We start from the raw sequence: 22,738 nt of genomic DNA, 5'->3' as shown, positions 1-22,738 counted from the left end.
CTTGTGGTTGTATACTTTTATATACAGCATACAGGGAGGGGTGTTCCTGTGTGTGAGCCCGGAGGCTGCTCACCTCCGTGGCAAGGCAAGGGGGTTACTGAACGGACGTACATGGAACACACACACGCACGCACGCACGCACACACACACAAGGGCGCACACGCACGCCAACACACACACACAGACGGGGAACGAGATATGAACATTCAACGCCTGCGCGCCTCCGGTGGGGAACACATCCTCCGTCGCTCGGCGGTGTGGCCCCTCCCTCCAGGTGTGGCCCCTCCCTCCAGGTGTGGCCCCTCCCACCAGGTGTGGCCCCCACCAATCCCACGTTCTCTGGTCCAGACAGCAGCCACAGTCAGTATCAGTCCCCCAATGCAACTCCCCCTTCCCCCCTCCCTCCCTTCCCAGAGGTCTGTTTAAATCCCTGCCCCCACGCCTCCACCAGAGGGGATCCAGAAGGGGGCGGGGCTCGGCCCCAGTCAGTCCGGACAGTGGTAGCTGTTGATCCACAGCAGGTCGTCCAGCACGCCCCAGTGCAGGTAAAGGATGGAGCCCACCACGAGCACGTGCATGATCTGGTGGCTGTTGCACCAGTAGTCGAAGAGGCCCGGGCTGAAGCGCTCGGGGATGCGCGTGATGTTGATGATCCCGCCCAGCACGGCCAGCGCGTCCATGGTGAGGAAGTGGCGCAGCGAGGTGGGGCTGCCGCCGCCCACGCCCGCCCAGCGCAGCAGGAAGAAGGTGAAGCGAAAGAGCAGCTGCCAGGCGAAGGAGCGCAGGCGCCGCACGCTGCTGCTGGCCGTGACGGCGCAGTAGATGGCGTAGCTGGAGAGCACGATGTAGGTGATCAGCGCCAGGGTGCGCGTGAAGGGGTAACACAGCAGGGTGCTGTACACGATGGGGAGGGCACCTGGGGGAGGGGGGGGGGGAGGGAGAGAGGAGGAGAGAGAGGGAGAGAGGAGGAGAGAGAGAGAGACACCAGAGAGAGACCAGAGAGAGAGACCAGAGAGAGATCAGAGAGAGACCAGAGAGAGAGAGACCAGAGAGACCAGAGAGAGACCAGTGAGAGACCAGCGAGAGACCAGCGAGAGAGAGACCAGAGAAAGAGAGACCAGAGAGAGACCAGAGAGAGAGAGAGACCAGAGAGAGACCAGAGAGAGACCAGAGAGAGAGAGACCAGAGAGAGAGACCAGAGAGAGACCAGAGAGACCAGAGAGAGACCAGAGAGACACCAGAGAGAGAGAGACCAGAGAGAGAGACCAGAGAGAGACCAGAGAGAGAGACCAGAGAGAGACCAGCGTGAGACCAGCGAGAGAGAGACCAGAGAAAGAGAGACCAGAGAGAAAGAGACCAGAGAGAAAGAGACCAGAGAGAGAGACCAGAAAGACCAGCAAGAGACCAGAGAGAGAGAGCGACCAGAGAGAGACCAGAGAGCGAGAGACAGACAGAGACAGAAAGAGAGAGAGCGAGAGAGAATCAAAAGTCAACTCACAGTAAGATAAAGAAATACCTCAAAATAATGCTAGCTCCATGGTTTGAAGGATTTGGGTTTTTCATCCGAAAGGCTTTTCGTGCAAGCTTTTGCCCTATAGCTCCCCTTTCCTGAGACTGGCAAGATAGCAGGATTAGCTGGTTGGTGATAAGGGTATTTGGCTCTCTGTTGAAAGGTTCTGGGTTCAAACCCGAACAGCAGTCCTTGAGCAAGATGCCTCACCCTTACTTGCTAACCCTTCCATGCTAAGGAATTCATGTCATTTCGAAAAAGCGTTTTCTAATGAACTGGTAGCACGGATATTTTCTTTAATCCGGCCCAACCTCTTTTCGATTGGACTGTACTGAGGAACCCAAACGAGTCTGAAAATGTTACACAGAGACAGACAAAGTCCTGTCACATTTCACCTCCACCCAGGGCCAGTGAGACCATTTAACCATGAAGCAGTTGTTCAGCTCTCTGACAGGTCGGAACGGGGACCGCAGAGGGAACAGCAGCCCGGTAAACCTATGCTCGAACCAGCAAAGTATTTCCTCACAAATTCCTAGATCTTTATGATTTGCATTTTGCGAATGGGCCCGGTTCATTTACATATGTTGTAGGATGCGGTGAGTGTGCTTTTTTGTATATTATATCCCTGACCTCATCAGGGTTAGGGAAATAACACAAGCCACATCTCTCATGTCTAAGTTCAACTACTAAAAGTCTAAAGCGTGCAGGGCCTCCGGACTGTAGAGTCCATCACAGCTGCCGCTAAAGACTCAAGACTCACTTCAGAGTTCACCTAGACTCTGCATAGCCTCCCCAACCCCCTCTTAATCACTTATTGTATGTTGTACATCTTGGCACTTTAAAATAGTACCGAGTATCGTGTAGCCTCTTATCCTAGCTGTCTTTGTTGTGTACAGGGAATGGGTTAACCTAGCGATTGAAAGTGCTTGGCACTTGGTTCTATGAACACCCTCACTGTACCCACGGCGATATATCGTCGTTTCTACTTCTTCTGACAAATGTACTCATCGTACGCCGCTTAAGGCAAGAGCGTCCGTTTAAGGCCCTGAATGTCCGCGTAGACGGAGAGCCAGGCAGCGTACCCAGTGTGTTGATCATACATATCCCACACATGTCCAGCTTCAGCAGGGTGTGGTAGACGGGCTCGCCGCCCTCGTGGTTCATGAAGAGGTGGTAGACTACCGAGCCCAGCTGGGGGGACAGGCAGGCCAGGAAGTGGACCACGCCCAGCCAGGTGACACTGATCTGGGACCAGGGGATGTTTAGAGGCATGAGCACCAGGAAGCAGATCAGTGGGATGCCTGCGGAGAGGAGGGAGAGAGAGAGAGAGAGAGAGAGAGAGAGAGAGAGGGGCAGAGAGACGTCTGCTTTTACTGTTTGCAATTTTCCTATTCAGGGCTGTCTAGCCTGTGCGATTTTTGTACGCATTTCCAAGGGAAATAGGGAGTTTGCGTGTGACTGATTGAAGGAGGGATCAAGACAGGGGTAGGGTATAGGTCCTGGAGAATTTGAGGTGTAAAGTTACACTTTTAGTTTCACTAAAACGTTATTATTGATCATTATGCCATATGAAAGAAGCATAGTTAAGTGATGAACGCACAGTTAAATCAGTGGTACTGAGTTTTGAATGACACAGTCCCCTAACAGGCCCTGCTTGCGCAATGTCTCTTAGAAAGGAGGCTTAGAAACGAGCGGCTGACGTCCAAGTCCGGCTAATGTTATCCTTAAGTACCAGAAACTCACACACAGGTCTGAATGGATAGATGATGACCTGTGTGTCCTGTTCGCTGCCGGTTTCGATTGCAACTTGGCAAGTCTTTCACCGAGCACCTAATGCGCTGAGGTGCGGCTCCTTTCAAATCCATTCGCTCTGGTCACAGATATGTTGTGGATTTCTTTACAGAGGCTTTAATGGAACTTGTTTTGTCCGTTGCACACTTCCCCGGTTCACCTGTATGTATGCATAATAAACGGCAGAATTAATAAATGATAAGAACATCCCAACACACTGCTCAGTGGGTGTGGGTGTGTGTGTCTGGGCTTGTCTCTGATAAGGAGACACAGCTTTCGGTGGAACCGCGGATGCACACAAAACATAAAGCAGCCGAGCTCCTGGGAGTCGTGTGTGCGGGCATGGACTTAGTGCTTGGCGTGCAAAATAGGGTCCTTGAAATACGACACGACAAGGCGAAAAAACAAAACACGCGCGCGCACACACGCACACGACCATGTGTCCATAGACACCATCGCACCCCCAGCTGGTTCTCCTGCAGCGCCCCGTCAACCCAATGTCATTGTTCTTTTTTTTTCCGCCAGCCAGGTGAAACTGTTCATGCCATCCAACACATCTATTTTAAGTATTGTCTCGACGACCCCCCCCTCCCCCCATCAAGCCCCCCACACACACACAGCTGTTGTCCCGGACAGAGCTTCTCCACAGGGGTCTATGCCAAGTCATTCACAAGCTCCTCGCATGCTGCCATGGGCTTGTGTTGGGCGGGGGGGTCTAGGGGGGCTGGAAGGGTATTTTGGGACTCATTTTGGGAGTGGGGCAGCCTGGGTTACACGTACGAGCACAGTCCCCATGCAGACTTTCTTTCCCCTTTTGCCATTCTCCTCAGTGAGTGTATTTGCATACAGTCTTAGTGTAACAATGATTGCTCGGGCTGTGGCAGGTCAACATGTGAAATCTCGACCACTGTTTATCTAAGCCATCTTTTCAAAAGTCAACAAAGCAAAATCAAACACAAACAAGCACAATAAACACACTAACACACGATCGTGACCTTTACTCAGCTCTTATTAAATATAACTATTACAATTATATCAGTGTTATCTTGGATATGTGTTATTAGAGGTGTAATTAACCACATAAGAAGCCTTTCTCCTCTAACATCATGAACTCCCATCAGCAGGCCGGGCACTCACCGTGTGTGTAGATGTTCCCCAACTCGTTGTGGAGGTAAAACAGACTCCTCACACACTCGGGCAGTGAGGAGACCGGCCGGTATCCGGTGAGGACGTATCTGTTGAACTGCAGGTGGGGAGGAGAGCTGGCCCAGTCCAGCAGCCTGGGTGCGCTCAGGAACGCCATGGCGACCATCACGATCAAAACGATGCCCCAAAACACGTAGAAAAAAGACTGTACACCTATATACAAATTCAGGAGGAATATTGCGATTAAAAACGTACTGGGCACCATTGGTGCTGCCGGTGACCGATGTGTTTGTATTGTGCAGTTAGCCACATTGCCCGCTGCGGGGCTACGGTGCGGGGCTAGCGGTCGGGGGAGCCCTCCGACGCCGCTGCGTGGTCACCGCTGCCCGGCGACGGCGTCGCTCGCTGGCCGCTGGTCGAGTCGGAGATCCGCACGCGTGTCATCCGCGGGGGTCGACGAAAACACGGCCAACCCCCTGCATGGTGCGGGTCCGTGAGGGTCATCACATTTGGCATCGAGCATCAGTGGTCTTTATAAGCTGCGGCAGGCAGGAGAAGAAGGAGGAGAAGCCGAGGGGTGTTTAGCAAACCAAATGAGCCTCATGGTGGCGGAGGAGTGCCTCCTCAGCGACCCCGAGAGCGGGCGGAGACCCGGACACGTCCATCGATGGCTGCAGGATCATCCCGCGGATCCATGCAAGTGCCCAGCCGGGGAGGGAGAGGGGAGAGGGGTGGGGGGGGGGTTCCGGGGTTAACAGCGTGCTACCTGCCTCCGATCACCCACCCCTCACGCTGATGCTGCATACAAGTGTTGAATAACCCTTCTCTCTGGATGCCAGCAGTGTCGGTCTTGCTCGTTGGTCTGCGAGTGGAGGTCAAGAAGACCGCTCTGCCTGGAGAACGATCCGCGGTCGTGTGTTCATATCCAGATCCGGATTGTGTCTGCGGGTTAACCAACGCGGGTAAGACCAGTTGCTTTGATGCTGGGACGGACGACCGGGCGGCGGCGGTCGGGGTGACCGGTCGGTGCTAGCGGTAGCAGCCGGCTAGCAGCAGCCGTCCTGGGCATGCCCTCGCTGAGCGCCGAGGCTGAGATTTGAGCCGGCAGATTCCAGACAATGCCCGATGGATCGGTCTATGTAATATCCTCAAAGTCAAGGGTGCTATTCGATAAAAAAATAAAACGATGGACTGCCTCCCACCACTGTTACCATTGTGTATTTATTTCCAGAACACATCCCGTCTCGGACCCGGCCTTTCGGTACCAGGACCCCGCAGCGCTGTGGAGACGGCGCGGTGTGGGAGCGACACCACCGGAGGCTGTGACGTGGTGTGGCTCTCCTGACGGGAGAGGCTGCGGAGGGAGCGGGCTGGCGAATGGAAGAGGTTCAATTAGGAGACCGCCACGGGGATGGACTCGCCCCGGATCACGCCACTCGTGTTGTGATGGCCCCCGCTGCCCGCCTGCTTGCACACTTCACGCAGCCTCTGGCGACGCGCTCTCTCCCATACGTCCACTGAGCGCCTGAATTAGGGCTATGTTTAGTTTGGAGCAATATATATACTATGCTTTTCTTGGACCACTGCACAGCGAACGAAACAAATGCTTCAGTAAGACTAAAACATAATTATTCATTATTATGTTATTTTCATGCGGAGTCATGATTGGGTAAATAAACTATTAAGACTTCAACAGGACTTTTAAAATGCATAAAACACCTTTAACCGATCTACTTCGCACAGAAATCAGTACATGAACGGACAAGCGAAGTCGGATAAGAACACCTATAACTCGTTCATTGTCGGCTTTCTGCCTGCATGTATACCAGCATCGTATAGCATTCGCGTTCTGCACATGCTCGAGATCTTGCGGCCGGGGGCCGTGAGCCGAAAGTAGAAGGAGACGGTAGTCTTGTTGCTGTCGCCATAGACAAAAAGATAATTCATAAAGTATAAAGCATATAACATAAAGTATAAATATTTCATTATTTCTTGATATGTTTATGGTTGTCGCCTTCGGAAAAGGAGAAATGGCGATTTATTTAAAGGGGACATATTATACCACCAGGTGTGAGTGTGATTAGCCTTACAAGCCGTTTCAAAAATCTGCCCCATACGACATCACTAGTGGGCGTGTCCACCTAGATCTGTGCTGGATAGATGAGCAACGTTTACTTCAGTCCACTGGGTAGGCTGGTAGACAGATCTATCCAGCACATATCTAGGTGGACACGCCCACTAGTGATGTCATATGGGGCAGATTTTCGGAACGGCAGATTTTCACCCAAGGCTAAATTGAAAGTACATGTTTTGCTAAACGTTGGCCATCAACGAGGTTGTAAAGTAACGTCGGGCACATCTGTCAGACTAAATGTTTTTTTCTTCTGATGTGATCTTTAATCATTCATTGCGCCGCGGCTGAACTGACGGGGATATTCTCTGATATTATGAATCTTAAAGACTGCGTCGGGTTCTCCAACTCTCTGGTACTTCCACAACAAGTAAAGACTCATAGCGGGGGTTATCTCGGCCATGGTGGAGAAGAAATTGGGGGAAAGGAACTATAGCTTTAACTCTCTGAAGTCCAGATTGAAACACGACATGGAGGAGAAAGGGATTGTTGCCGTTTGCGGGACAGCTGTCAGCAGGGGCAGTTACGGGCACGGGCGAACCGGTCAGCCTTCAGGGCGCCATTTTTCCATGACACGTGGGGAGCGCCACAAGCACTTATAAATCATCTGCACCGCAAAGTGGTTTTCTATGATCTATCATATCATTGTGTGGGGAATTGTCATATTGGCGCCACCTCTGGCTGCAGCCACACTTGCTTGTTGAGAAGGTGCCGTGCACAGATGGACTGGAACCCCCACTGAACCCCACCCCCCCCCCCCCCCCCTTGCCCAGGAATAACTGGATGTAGAACCGCCACATTGTTCCGACCTCTCGGTCGTTTGCGGACTCCTCCGGCTGGACTCCTCCGGCTGGACTCCTCCCGCTTCTCCGCCACCGGAGGAGTCCGCATACGACCGAGAGGTCGGAACAATGTAGCGTCAGAGAAATGACATGGACCCGAAGTGACCTGACGGCTGTCTACTGGAAACATCTTTCTCGAATGCCACCTGAGTTTGTTGTTGCTGGTGACGTAAAGAGGTTCTATTACCACTAGTTGAAATGGGTAGAGCGCCTCCTATCGTACCGGCGCATGACACGCTTCCGCCAATGAATCAATTTTCTCACCACCATGTATACTCGGACAATTGCAGTTGTCCAATTGAGAAGCATAGTCGAACTATGGCTTTAATCGGATTAAGCTGTGCATGCAAACGTACCGCCAGAAACGAGAGCTGACTCGACAGTTGAACTGGGAGGCCAACAAACATCTGCCTTTTGTGTTACATTGTTTTGTCGCAGCCCTGTCAAAGGAACCACTAGCCCTTCCACTTGTTATCGAGTATCGACAGACTGTGAAATTCGTTTTCCTCTGTCTCCCCAGACCCAAACACCTCATAACCACACACTCGTCATCAGTGGTTTGCGTGTGCAGTATTAAACAAGGGTGCGAACCATGCTTCTGCACTTCATTTTAAGTCGAAGGAGGGGGGAACAACAGGTTGGAAACCAGTGAGTCAAGTATTCTGTCTGTTCTTGCATTTTGTTAAGATTTTACTACGATTATGTTTGATTTTGTTTTTACCTTTCACTGATGGTGAATAACTATGTACCTGGTGGTGTATAACTATTTGCTTTTTAGAAATTAATCAGGGGAACCTTTTTAGGGCAGAAATGTATGTTCTAATGTCATCCTCTAGATGAATTGATATTTGTATTCATATAATAATTACTCTCATCGTCTTTCAGAATAAACCAAAGCGGTCAAATCTGCGAGCATACGGAGGCGCAGTATGTCCAACAACTGCCTCCGCATCGGTCTCCTGCTGTCTCTGCTCCAGTGCAGCCATCAGTCATGCCTGGCAGGGACAGCCAGCCAGTGCAAGAACGCAGACTTCCCCCCGGGAATTAACCTGGCAGGGGAAGGCTTCGACATCACTAAGATGGCCCGCAAAGGGGCCTTCGTCATTGACCTGAAACTCTGGAAGCACAAGGACAAAACGTGCACCCTGTGCACCAACCCCTTCCTGGAGGGCAAGAAGCAGAAGCTGCCCCTTTCGGTGACGGACTGGAGGCCCAACCATGCATGCAAGATGAAGCTGTCCAGCAGCACGTACCGGTCCAGCGAGGCCCTGGTCACCTCCAGCTCTTCCTCAGTGACAAATGACTGGAAGATTAATCTGGATTTGGCCGAGGAGGGCAACACAGCCTCCTTGATTCTGGCCGGGACCGATTCCAAACTGGCCAAATACTCCATGGAGAAGACTAAGAGTGACAGGTTCATCTTCACCAGTCAAAGCATCTCCTGCGAGTACTACAGGTATGGTCAAAAGAACACACGTGAAGACATCTTTCTCTGCACTCCTTTCTCCCATGGTATTTGGGGGGGCATGTGGCTCAGGAGGTTGAGCAGGTTGGCTGGTTACTGGAAGGTTGCTACTTCGATCCCCGGCTCCTCCTAGCGTGAGTGTGTAGGGGTCCCTGAGCGAGACACCTCACCCTGACTGCTCCCGACGAGCTGGCTGCCTCCTTGCTTGGCCGTCGGTTTGTGAATGTGTGTATGAATGGTTGAATGCTAGGCAATGTTGTAAAGCGCATTGAGTGGCCACTGGTTAGAAAAGCACTTCTTAAATGCAGTCCATTTACTATGTAATGGACATGATGTAGGTAAACGTTTGAATGAAGGCCAGTGGTTCCTTACAGGTCATTAAAGACCACCTACGTTGTGGATTCAATATTGATTCACTGCTGATGGCGTTGATGTTTTTGTTTCCGACGGGGGACAGCTTTCGGATCGTACACAAGCCGAGGTTACACAAGGAGTTCTACGCAGCGCTGAAAGACCTTCCCGAGACCTTCTCCCCTGAAAACAAGCAGCGCTTCTACAAACTGATCGACACCTACGGCACCCATTACATCACTCAGGTAAAGATAGGACTACCGCCTTTTGAATTAGGAGGCCATGAATTAATCCACTTTCAAATATGTATTCGTCATAAACTCCCTAAAATGGATTACCATATTATTCTTTCATGCTATCCGATGATGCTACCATGCGTTCTGATTGGGCCAATATTCCCGACCTGTTGACAGGTGAAACTGGGCGGGAGTGTGAAGTCAGTGACCAGCATCAGGCAGTGCCTGGCCAGCCTGCAGGGCCTCAGTATGGAGGAGGTGAAGATGTGCCTGGAGGCTGAGGCCGCTCTAAGCATTGGCGGCCAGAGTTTGAAAGCCGAAGGGAAGCACTGCAAGAAGGACATCCAGAAATCTGACAGCAAGTCCAGTTTCTCCAGCATGTTCAACGACAGGTGAGGCCTCTGTGCTACACGTTGGGATTCTTTTGGAGTCCGACTCCTAATATGACCATTTGAGGTAGAGCGGTTTGGCTGGTAACCGGAAGGTTGCTAGTTCGATCCCCGGCTCCCGGAGTGTCGAGGTGTCTCTAAGCAAGACACCTCACCCTAACTGCCCCTAACAGGCTGGTTGTCGCCTTGCATGGTTGACCCCGCCGTCGGTGTGTGATTGTGTGTATGAATGTGTGAATGTTGGGCAATGTTGTAAAGCGCTTTGAGTGCCCACTGGTTAGAAAAGCGCTGTAAAAATGCCGTCTATTTAACATCTACATTTTTAAACGTACCTTTCTCCCCTAAAGGTACACTGAGGTAGAAGGAGGAGAGACCACGGAACCGGAGCTGCTCTTCTCCGCGGACAAGGACCCCTCCGCCTACAAAGCCTGGCTGGACTCGGTTCCCCGGCTCCCCAACCTTGTGTCCTACTCCCTGAACGCGCTGCACGAGCTGCTGCCCGCCAAGAACAAGGATGGGAAGCGCAAGCACCTGCGCACGGCCATCTCGCACTACATCCTGGAGAGAGCCCTGATGAGGAACTGCTCCGAGCGCTGCAAGGCCGGTGTCAGGCGCTCCCAGAGCGAGCCCTGCACCTGCAGCTGCCAGGGGGACCCGGCCGTGACCCCCGACTGCTGCCCCTCACGCCGGGGCATGGCCCGCGTGCTGATCACTGTCCAGAAGGCCACCGGGCTGTGGGGGGACAGCATAACCGCCACCGACGGCTTCGTGAAGATCACCTTCGCCGCGACGGTCAAGAGACAAACCCCCGTGTGGCTCAACAACAACGACCCGAGGTGGGGCAGCGTCTTCGACCTGGGCGACCAGGACCTGTCCGCCGGCCGGACCCTGCGCTTGGAGGTGTGGGATCAGGACAGCGGCTGGGACGACGACCTTCTGGGGAACTGTGAGAAGCTGGTGGGCCAGGGCGTGACGGAGGAGGTGTGTGCCCTGCAGCACGGCCGGCTGTACTTCAAGTGGGAGGTGAGATGCGCGCCCAGTCTGGGAGGAGCCGACTGCATGGAGTACAAAGCCTCCCCGATGAGCCAGCAGCTGCAGAAGGCGTTTGTATCGCGCCACAGCCAGCGCGTGCCCCACGCCTTGTTGAAGGAGAACGGGGTGTTTTTCGCGGTGCCAGGCCGCCACGGGAACCAGAGCGCCGCCTCCACTGCTTTGTCGTTTTTCCCGGTACCGTGAGGTGTGACACGCTGAAGTATTGTGGGTGATTTCACCTCCAGCCAATAGTTATGGTAGGCTGATGGGGTTGCAAAGGCAAAGCGTAAACAAGATAACGAACGGAAATGTTTGCAAACACACATTTTCAAATGCATTTTATTCTTTATCCATATTTATTTTTGGTGATATAAACAATTATTTAATATGACTCACATTACTTGTATATGTATATATCTATTCCATTACTTCCTACTATATTAACTGCAGCACCTGCTTAAACCACAGCGTCAACAATATTACACTTTTGTTTATAATAGCATGGTTTACTCGTCGGCTACTGCATCTCAAACCTGCATGTCTTTGAGCTTGTACCACCAATTCAGAGTGTAATATTCTGAGTGAATAAAGCATGTGGCTTAGCAGCCTTGTTTTGGTTTTTATTTTGTATTGAGCTGGTGGAAACTGTGGCGGTCTTGATGAACGAAGGAAATGGTTGGGACTTCCTGTCAGCGCTAGATACTTTTAAAACCCTCGAGTAGAAAGAAGGACGCACGTTGACTTGGTATGTGCTTTATTCATCGCGTACAGATAGTCGATCATCGGGTCAAACAAGTGACTTCGTTCAACATGCGTCGGACACTTGATTTCCATCTTTGTTGACAGTCTATAGTTAACATGACGTATGTTTGCAGCAATATATATATACTATTCTTGGAACACTGCACAGCGACCGAAACAAATGCTTCAGTTACACTATAACATAATTATTTAATTATATTATTATTATTATTATTATTATTATTATTATTATTATTATTATTATGTCAGGCTGTTACAATTGTAACTAGGCTATAAGACTATCACTGGCATGTATGAAGCTCTATCTATAAATATCTGTTTTTGACAACCATTAGAAGTGCTATACTTTCAGATCCTCCTAGCATTGTTATAAACAATAAATAGTGTAAAGTAAATCATGTAACAACAATAAAGCAATACTACTGTTTCACAGACACATATACCATTAGTAGTCCTATATACTCAATATGCATCTGCAACAGGCCTCCACTAAAGTCATACAATCTAAATTAATTATATGTATAGTGTCATCATCAGGGCCTACACAATCTGACCACAAGCCACCACTTCACAGAAACGAGAGCTGACTCGACAGTTGAACTGGAAGGCCAGTAAACTTCTGCCGTTTGGTCTGCATCGTTTTGTCGCAGCCCCGTCAAAGGAACCTCTAGCCCCACCTCTTGTTCTCAACAGAGTTTGAAATCAGCTTTCCTCTGTTCCACCCCAGGCCACAGACACCTCATACCCACACACTCGTCACCAGCGTGTTTCTCGTGAAGCATTAAACGAGGGAGCCAACCATGCTTCTGCACTTCATTTCACGTCGAAGGCGGGGGGAACAACAGGTTGGAAACCAGTGAGTCAAGTATTCTGTCTGTTCTTGCATTTTGTAAGGATTTTATTACGATTATGTGTGATTTTGTCTTTACCTCTCACCGATGGTGAATAACTATGTACCTGGTGGTGTATAACTATTTGCTTTATGAAATTAATCAGGGGAACCTTTTTCGGACAGTAATGTACGTTATAAAGCCATCATCTTGATGAATTAATATTTGTATTCATATAAGAATTACTCTCGTCTTTCAGGATAAACCAAAGCGGTCGAATCTGCAAACAGTGGGATGCGCAGTATGTCCAACAACTGCCTCCGCATCGGTCTCCTGCTGTCTCTGTTCCAGTGCAGCCATCAGTCATGCCTGGCAGGGACAGCCAGCCAGTGCAAGAACGCAGACTTCCCCCCGGGAATCAACCTGGCAGGGGAAGGCTTTGACATCACCAAGATGGCCCGCAAAGGGGCCTTCGTCATTGACCTGAAACTCTGGGAGCACAAGGACAAAACGTGCACCCTGTGCACCAACCCCTTCCTGGAGGGCAAGAAGCAGAAGCTGCCCCTTTCGGTGACGGACTGGAGGCCCAACCATGCATGCAAGATGAAGCTGTCCAGCAGCACGTACCGGTCCAGCGAGGCCCTGGTCACCTCCAGCTCTTCCTCAATGACAAATGACTGGAAGGTTAATCTGGATTTGGCCAAGGCGGGAAAAACAGCCTCCTTGATTCTGGCCGGGACCGATTCCAAACTGGCCGAATACTCCATGGAGAAGACTAAGAGCGACAGGTTCAGCTTCACCAGTCAAAGCATCTCCTGCGAGTACTACAGGTATGGTCAAAAGAACACACGTGAAGACATCTTTCTCTGCACTCCTTTCTCCCATGGTATTTGGGGGGGCATGTGGCTCAGGAGGTTGAGCAGGTTGGCTGGTTACTGGAAGGTTGCTACTTCGATCCCCGGCTCCTCCTAGCGTGAGTGTGTAGGGGTCCCTGAGTGAGACACCTCACCCTGACTGCTCCCGACGAGCTGGCTGCCTCCTTGCGTGGCCGTCAGTGTGTGAATGCGTGTATGAATGGTTGAATGTTAGGCAATGTTGTAAAGCGCATTGAGTGGCCACTGGTTAGAAAAGCACTGCATAAATGCAGTCCATTTACTATGTAATGGACATGATGTAGGTAAACGTTTGAATGAAGGCCAGTGGTTCCTTACAGGTCATTAAAGACCACCTACGTTGTGGATTCAATATTGATTCACTACTGATGACGTTGATGTTTTTGTTTCCGACGGGGGATAGCTTTCGGATCGTACACAAGCCGAGGTTACACAAGGAGTTCTACGCAGCGCTGAAAGACCTTCCCAAGACCTTCTCCCCTGAAAACAAGCAGCGTTTCTACAAACTGATCGACACCTACGGCACCCATTACATCACTCAGGTAAAGATAGGACTACCGCCTTTTGAATTAGGAGGCTATGAATTAATTCTCTTTCAAATATGTATTCATCATAAACTCCCTAAAATGGATTACCATATTATTCTTTCATGCTATCCGATGATGCTACCATGCGTTCTGATTGGGCCAATATTCCCGACCTGTTGACAGGTGAAACTGGGCGGGAGTGTGAAGTCAGTGACCAGCATCAGGCAGTGCCTGGCCAGCCTGCAGGGCCTCAGTATGGAGGAGGTGGAGATGTGCCTGGAGGCTGAGGCCGCTCTAAGCATTGGCGGCCAGAGTTTGAAAGCCGAAGGGAAGCACTGCAAGAAGGACATCCAGAAATCTGACAGCAAGTCCAGTTTCTCCAGCCTGTTCAACGACAGGTGAGGCCTCTGTGCTACACGTCGGGATTCTTTTGGAGTCCGACTCCTAATATGACCATTTGAGGTAGAGCGGTTTGGCTGGTAACCGGAAGGTTGGTAGTTCGACCCCCGGCTCCCGGAGTGTCGAGGTGTCTCTAAGCAAGACACCTAACCCTAACTTCCCCTAACAGGCTGGTTGTCGCCTTGCATGGTTGATACCGTCTGCGGTGTGTGAATGTGTGTATGAATGGGTGAATGTTTGGCAATGTTGTAAAGCGCTTTGAGTGCCCACTGTTTAGAAAAGCGCTGTAAAAATGCCGTCTATTTAACATCTACATTTTTAAACGTACCTTTCTCCCCTAAAGGTACACTGAGGTAGAAGGAGGAGAGACCACGGAACCGGAGCTGCTCTTCTCCGCGGACAAGGACCCCTCCGCCTACAAAGCCTGGCTGGACTCGGTTCCCCGGCTCCCCAACCTTGTGTCCTACTCCCTGAACGCGCTGCACGAGCTGCTGCCCGCCAAGAACAAGGATGGGAAGCGCAAGCACCTGCGCACGGCCATCTCGCACTACATCCTGGAGAGAGCCCTGATGAGGAACTGCTCCGAGCGCTGCAAGGCCGGTGCCAGGCGCTCCCAGAGCGAGCCCTGCACCTGCAGCTGCCAGGGGGACCCGGCCGTGACCCCCGAATGCTGCCCCTCGCGCCGGGGCATGGCCCGCGTGCTGATCACTGTCCAGAAGGCCACCGGGCTGTGGGGGGACAGCACAACCGCCACCGACGGCTTCGTGAAGATCACCTTCGCCGCGACGGTCAAGAGACAAACCCCCGTGTCGCTCAACAACAACGACCCGAGGTGGGGCAGCGTCTTCGACCTGGGCGACCAGGACCTGTCCGCCGGCCGGACCCTGCGCTTGGAGGTGTGGGATCAGGACAGCGGCTGGGACGACGACCTTCTGGGGAACTGTGAGAAGCTGGTGGGCCAGGGCGTGACGGAGGAGGTGTGTGCCCTGCAGCACGGCCGGCTGTACTTCAAGTGGGAGGTGAGATGCGCGCCCAGTCTGGGAGGAGCCGACTGCATGGAGTACAAAGCCTCCCCGATGAGCCAGCAGCTGCAGAAGGCGTTTGTATCGCGCCACAGCCAGCGCGTGCCCCAGGCCTTGTTGAAGGAGAACGGGGTGTTTTTCGCGGTGCCAGGCCGCCACGGGAACCAGAGCGCCGCCTCCACTGCTTTGCCGTTTTTCCCGGTACCGTGAGGTGTGACACGCTGAAGTATTGTGGGTGATTTCACCTCCAGCCAATAGTTATGGTAGGCTGATGGGGTTGCAAAGGCAAAGCGTAAACAAGATAACGAACGGAAATGTTTGCAAACACACATTTTCAAATGCATTTTATTCTTTATCCATATTTATTTTTGGTGATATAAACAATTATTTAATATGACTCACATTACTTGTATATGTATATATCTATTCCATTACTTCCTACTATATTAACTGCAGCACCTGCTTAAACCACAGCGTCAACAATATTACACTTTTGTTTATAATAGCATGGTTTACTCGTCGGCTACTGCATCTCAAACCTGCATGTCTTTGAGCTTGTACCACCAATTCAGAGTGTAATATTCTGAGTGAATAAAGCATGTGGCTTAGCAGCCTTGTTTTGGTTTTTATTTTGTATTGAGCTGGTGGAAACTGTGGCGGTCTTGATGACCGAAGGAAATGGTTGGGACTTCCTGTCAGCGCTAGATACTTTTAAAACCCTCGAGTAGAAAGAAGGACGCACGTTGACTTGGTATGTGCTTTATTCATCGCTGACAGATAGTCGATAGTCGATCGGGTCAAACAAGTGATTTCGTTCGACGTGCCTCGGACCCTTGATTTCCATCTTTGTTGACGTTCTATAGTCAACATGACGTATGCAAGCATACACTTGAATATCATGCCATGTGTGGACACTTAGGGGAAGGCGACAGACGCATATGGGAGACACAGCCGGGGCGACATGAGGGAACAGAGACACACAAGACAATCAAAGTCGAGGACCTTGAACAAAACCAGACAAGACAAGAACACACAAGAACCACACGTAACATGAATTGACAAACCGTAAAAAAACAACAACAATAACAACACACATTTCAATGAAGGAGTTGTCCGCGTCATTTGAATTAGCCTGTTTTACAAAAGGAGAGAAGGGGGAGGGGGGGAGGGAAACAAGATGACAACAATGACCAGGGGTAAATGACTAGTGCTTGATGTAAGACAATGTTGTCACACACACACACACACACTCACACACACACACACACTTCCATGTCCACACATACACCCCCACACAAACCATACATTTCCACATAGACGCACACACACACATACTAATTTACACATCCACACAAACACACACACACACACACACACACACACACACACACACACACACTTCTACTTCCACACCTGTCATAAAACCGAATTCCTCTCACCTTTGTATCCATTTCCCAGGAAACCATTTACTCCGCCATATTTGCCATGTGGCACTCCTGTGAAAGGACAAACAGTTTTTAATTATTTCATATTCATATTAACATACTGGGACAGCTTCTTCATTTCAATAAAATACTAAAGGGAACACACTGCTGGGTTGAATCCCAATTGCCAGTGTGTGTATGAATGGGATTGTAACCCACAACTACCGTATTTTCCGCACTATAAGGCGCACTTAAAAGCCGGTAATTTTCTCAAAAAACGACAGTGCGCCTTATAATCCGGAGCGCCTTATATATGGATCAATTCGTGTTTACAAATGAACAAAGTTGTTAGAACGCTTAATAAAGTTTGACTTTGTCTGACTGTTTTGTTGACATTCCCTTTATGGCTGGTTCAGACCACACGACAGATATTCCTCCACTATTAGGAAGGTCACACTATACGATCACAGAGCCAGGAAATCGGGCGGAAGACTGGCCACACTACAAGATTCGAGGGTGCGATGCTCTACTTTGTATCATTCACGCTTGCAAGATATTTAAAAAATCTAAGGTTTGGAACTGCGTAATTGTGTTTTACTTTTTTGTCATAAAGGTTCCAGTTTTATATCTGCTAAATGCAGCAACTCGTCCTAACAGTTGCGTTGCGCGTGACGAGCTATACAATTTGCACAGCTCTATCTAGTGGATGCATAACGCATCCCCAGTCAAACGTTTGACTGCAGTATCTTCTATGCTATGCGCCTTATAATCCGGTGCGCCCTATTTATGAAAATAGTTCTAAAATAGGTCATTCATTGAAGGTGCGCCTTATAATCCGGTGCGCGTTATAGTGCGGGAAATACGGTAGTTTGTTTGCGGTAGTTTCTTATTAGTAGACTTGATTGTAAGTAACCGTAAAATATTCGTTCAATCGCCAAAGAAACATCTATCTCATTTGCTACGAATGAAATTGATACGTTGATGATCCATAAACAAAGTGGTACTTTATTCTTCTTCTTATTTGGTTGAGGAACTTGTAGACATATTGTGTGTGTGGGGGTGGGGGGGAGACTGTCTTACCATAGGAGTCCTGGCCAGCACCAGCCTGGGCAGCGAAACCTTGGAGTGGGGACAGTAAAGACAGTCAGTGTGAAGGCCACCAGTCTCACAGGTCGGAACGCCCCCAAAGCCACGCGTCACTTTACCTTGGGTTCAGACTCTAGTGGTGTGTTCATGTGCATGCGTGTTATGGCTTATCATTGATTGGAGGAAGATTAGGATTGTTCACCTGCTTGCTGAGCACCGTACCCGGCCCCCACGCCTGAGGCGACATAAAAACATTATGAGACATCGTTAAAGATTCAATCGAGTGGAAGCGTCACAGAGTGCACCAACTGTCACCTGGAGGTGGGGCTTGTCATGGTGGACCCTGCCGGGAAGTCTGAGCCACAAGCCAACCACAAACACCTCCAGCTCGAGAGAGTAGAGTCATCAACACAGGCACCACCAGCACAGACAGCACAGTGTCTGATGGTACTGCGCCACTACAGACAGAGAGTATCCTGATGGTTCTGCACCAGTACAGACAGTTCAGACACTAGTGTCTGATGGTACTGCGCCACTACAGACAGAGAGTATCCTGATGGTTCTGCACCAGTACAGACAGTTCAGACACTAGTGTCTGATGGTACTGCGCCACTACAGACAGAGAGTATCCTGATGGTTCTGCACCAGTACAGACAGTTCAGACACTAGTGTCTGATGGTACTGCGCCACTACAGACAGAGAGTATCCTGATGGTTCTGCACCAGTACAGACAGTTCAGACACTAGTGTCTGATGGTACTGCGCCACTACAGACAGAGAGTATCCTGATGGTTCTGCACCAGTACAGACAGTTCAGACACTAGTGTCTGATGGTACTGCGCCACTACAGACAGAGAGTATCCTGATGGTTCTGCACCAGTACAGACAGTTCAGACACTAGTGTCTGATGGTACTGCGCCACTACAGACAGAGAGAATCCTGATGGTTCTGCACCAGTACAGACAGTTCAGACACTAGTGTCTTGATGGTATGGACACTATAACGACTAGGATCCAGTCCATACAAGTTAGAAGGTCAACTTTCTGACCCAATGCAGTGAGAGTGACTGATTTGCCATCCCATATGCAAATTACATCTAAACATTTTCCCACACACATTTTTGCTAAGGTTGTAAAAGGGTTATTATAGGTAGCGGGTAAAATAGGAGGTTAAAATAAGACTATAGCCTTTAATGATGGAAGGGATGGTAAACAGCCTTATAAACAGACCATAATACACTCCACTGATAGTCACGATGAGTCATAAAAAGGTATTGTACGGAAAAGGACATGACACACAATGGCTTCCACCTCAATAGTGAGTCATGGAGACATCAGTCATACGTTCCTTCAGGTATGAGTGTCTTCTTACCAAACTTGCTGGCAGATTTGGCAGCAGCAGCAGCAGCTTCTGCCCCAAGGGCGAGTTGAACCCCGTGGGGGTAGCCTCCATCACCTAGACTCCAGGGGGCGTCTCGGTTAGAGGTTGTCATTACACTTCAAATCTCTTAAGTATTGCATGCTCTGTATCAACATCCCTACGGCCACCGAAGTGAAGTGAGCAGTTGTATTTTTATTTTTTTTTACAACCTTGCCTGCCCCGTGAATATGCGAGCGAGCACGGGCACAAAGAAAATGCACAGGCGGAGTGACTTGCTAAATTTATTGAGGATCAGGCGTAATTAAACACACCTGCAGAGACGCACGCACACACGCAGGCACAGAGACACACGCACACACCCAGGCACAGATACACACGCACACACGCAGGCACAGAGAGGCACGCACACACGCAGGCACAGAGACGCACGCACGCACGCAGGCACAGATACACACCCACACACGAAGGCACAGAGACACACGCACACACACAGGGGCAATCAGGCACGCACGCAGACACGTTGGCACAGACACGCACGCACACACAGACACACACATAGCTTTACCCTCTAGTCCAGCAGGAATCACCGGAGAAGCGCCGTTGGAGAGGTGGCCAACTCCTCCCCCTGAGGAAAACAGATCACAGAGTCACCTCTGCTACATGACATGTAGTAATCCATGCCTGAGTTGACCCTTGTTCCTTTTCTTTACTTACTTCGATTTATTTCTTCTGAGTATTATGAATTGCATTAAAAAACACTTGAAGAAGGCTTAAGAAGGCTTTGTATGCGCTCTCTCTCTCTCTCTCTCTCTCTCTCTCTCTCTCTCTCTCTCTCTCTCTCTCGCTCTCTCTCTCTCTCTCTCTCCCCCCTCTATGGAGGTCAAGGTGTGAGGTGTGCATTTACCCATGCCAGAGTCGCTCCCCAGACCCATGGCCTGGGCATCGCCGTACACTCCAGCACCGACAGGGACCGAACCAGCGCCCCCTACAGACCGACACAGAGCACTGCAATCAGCGAGCGATCGTCTAACCTTTGACACAGAGAGCCGCAACCACACGTGCATTGTTGTTCTTGTTCCACCCTAATAGAAACGCCATTGTGACAATTCCTTGAGAAGAATTGAATGCATTGGAGCAATTGGAATGTAAAGACGTAAAGCATACTTTGGGCTATACCCTCATGGTTTAATAGAGCTTTAAACAAATACTGAATAATGCGGCTTACATCACAAGAATATGGACGCTATGCTTTTGTGAATTTACACAGACAAGTAGGCTCCTAGGCCTTACAGTACTTACACTTAACAGGGCGAGATAAGGCATTTTACGGCATCATTACAATGCAATAAAAGGCCTCTCTTGTTTTGGTTTACACTGAGTGTCATTTAGATAGTGTCACTCTGTTATCTTTCCACACACACACACACACACACACACACACACACACACACACACACACACACACACACACACACACACACACACACACACACACACACACACACACAGGCACAGCTAAACACACCAAAACAATCACACACAGCTTCCAAAGTTCCTTCCTGATACTTCTCCGGCCTTGACCTCCTTACCAAATGATCCCTGACCCTGTCCAGCATAACCTCCAGCACCATAGCCTGTAACGTTACACAAGCACAAACAGTGAGACATCCATGCACTTCCAGCGGTCCGGCTCCCAGGCTGGGCCCTGAAGGAATGCCACCACACCGGACCGGACCAGACCGGACCGGACCGGACCAGACCACACCGGACCGGACCGGACCAGACCACACCGGACCGGACCGGACCACACCGGACCGGACCAGACCGGACCGGACCAGACCACACCGGACCGGACCAGACCGGACCGGACACAAGGTCATAGCTCAACACCAAGAGGAACCTCTAAAATGTCCGTCGGTGGAAAACAGTGGAACCGCCTTCCATTACAGTGAACTACCAAACGCTGCTATTGAGAGTCCTTAAGGAGACACTAGCATCCATGGTGACCTAGATACCCTGAATACACGCACAAGGCCTTGATAAGCAGGCAGGGACCAGCCTTACATTTAACATTTACATTCGGGGCATTTAGCAGACGCTTTTATCCAAAGCGACTTACAATAAGGACATTTGTCAGAAGAAAGAGAAACAAAAACACATCGCTGTCGGCGCAAGGTTCATCATAGAACCAAGTGCCAAGCACTGACAATCGCTAGGTTAACCCATTCCCCATATACAACAGAGACAGCTAGGGTAAGATGCTAAGTAATGCCAAGCACTATGAGCTAGAGCCTTCATAACAGGTGAGTCGGGATTCAGGCTTCCACGACGCCTAGCGTGGATAGAGCGTCCCGGGACCGATCAGACGATGTCTCTGAGGATCACAGATCCCCTGGTGGTGAACAACAGCCTCTCAGAGGACTCAGAGGCTTGGCTCGCGGCCTTAGAACACTGCAGGCATAACAAACCGAGCACAGTGTGTTCCCCTCCGTGTGCTCTGCCAGAACTCACCGGGTCCATAGCCGTTGCTCCCCATGTTGTAACCATTGCCGTAGCCTGTGGGGAGGGAGAATAACGTTGTGAAATAATGGCAAGAAAGTCTGAACGTTACGGCGATACCCGCCCCTCTTCGGCTGGATCAACCCGTGAACCATATCGGTTCGGGTAACACAGGTTGTAAAATAGTTACATAATGACACACAGATTCCCCCCCCCATGCCCTCAACGCTAGCAGAGAGGTAGCTCCAGGCATCGCCTTTCCTTCCTTCTACTCGGGGGAGTCAAGCAGGGCCCGATCATTACTAGTGTGTGTCGGTTCAACTCTGGTTCCGGATTGCACTGAAACAATGCAACTTTCCCCATCAGGACGGGCCGTTAAAAGATCTCCGCAGGAAGAGCTGCGCCCTCTTTAGCGTTTTTACACGCTGAGTTGAACACACCTCATAAGCAGCGCATCTGTTTCATCCCCTGCTGCTGAAAATTAAGCTGTGATTCCACTGTGCTGAGGCTGGGTTCTGTACCCCCCCCCGCCCCCCCCCACCCCTAAGGTTTCAGTCTCAGCCCATGCGATCCCTTTCCTCACCGTAGCCGTTGCTCGCTCCACGGCCCCCGGCGCTATAGGCCCCGGTCCCGTCTCCGAACTCTGCAATGAGATGACACAATGGGGGGACAAAAGAGGCCTCTGTTCAGACACACGGCTAAACAACGCTAGCCCTGTCTCTCCCCCCACAACAAAGAGAGCCAGGGGAGGAGCGGAGGAGGTGAAACCATGCACTGACGTCTGCGCTGCGAGGAATGCAGAGAGAGCCGGAGCGGCGATACTTCAGGGCGCGTTCAGGTTATTCGTCGGACTCTCGAGGGGCGTCTAGCGAACGATGTTAACGTCGAGGTCGAGGCCCGCCGCCCACGGCCCGCTCAGACGCTCCTGCCCGGGTTTACAAGTCAAAGCAGCCCAGCCCATTCCTGCCCGCGGTCAGAGGAGGTGTTTCCACCATGCCCTCTGTAACCTTCTGACCACACACAC

The 22,738-nt window shown here is 50.6% G+C and overlaps 2 protein-coding genes and 1 long non-coding RNA gene across 3 annotated transcripts; 1 reads left to right on the top strand and 2 right to left on the bottom strand.

Annotated features, from left to right (window-relative positions):
• Positions 1-485: 485 nt before the first annotated feature.
• paqr4a (progestin and adipoQ receptor family member IVa) lies at positions 486-4,619 on the bottom strand (the record flags this gene model as incomplete). Its single annotated transcript, XM_079746439.1, has 3 exons — positions 4,439-4,619; positions 2,593-2,811; positions 486-916 (listed from the first exon to the last, which is right to left on the bottom strand). The coding sequence occupies exons 1-3, from the start codon at positions 4,611-4,613 to the stop codon at positions 486-488; spliced, it is 825 nt and encodes a 274-aa protein (XP_079602565.1). The 5' UTR covers positions 4,614-4,619.
• A 584-nt stretch (positions 4,620-5,203) lies between these two features.
• On the top strand, positions 5,204-15,937 carry LOC307082575 (uncharacterized protein). The gene is made up of 11 exons (XM_079746195.1): positions 5,204-5,409; positions 5,679-6,058; positions 7,941-8,068; positions 8,306-8,876; positions 9,343-9,481; positions 9,650-9,864; positions 10,209-11,088; positions 12,753-13,315; positions 13,782-13,920; positions 14,089-14,303; positions 14,648-15,937. The coding sequence occupies exons 4-11, from the start codon at positions 8,350-8,352 to the stop codon at positions 15,534-15,536; spliced, it is 3,567 nt and encodes a 1,188-aa protein (XP_079602321.1). The 5' UTR covers positions 5,204-5,409; positions 5,679-6,058; positions 7,941-8,068; positions 8,306-8,349; the 3' UTR covers positions 15,537-15,937.
• Positions 15,938-16,779: 842 nt separating this feature from the next.
• On the bottom strand, positions 16,780-19,291 carry LOC307083138. Its single transcript, XR_013812271.1, has 4 exons — positions 19,207-19,291; positions 18,039-18,071; positions 17,831-17,869; positions 16,780-16,822 (listed from the first exon to the last, which is right to left on the bottom strand). It is a non-coding gene; the product is annotated as an uncharacterized lncRNA (long non-coding RNA).
• Positions 19,292-22,738: the final 3,447 nt, after the last annotated feature.

The sequence above is a fragment of the Pollachius pollachius genome (assembly GCF_949987615.1).
Source record: "Pollachius pollachius genome assembly, chromosome: 11".
Taxonomy (NCBI): Eukaryota; Metazoa; Chordata; class Actinopteri; order Gadiformes; family Gadidae; genus Pollachius; species Pollachius pollachius.
This window is presented reverse-complemented; position numbering and strand designations above follow the sequence as displayed.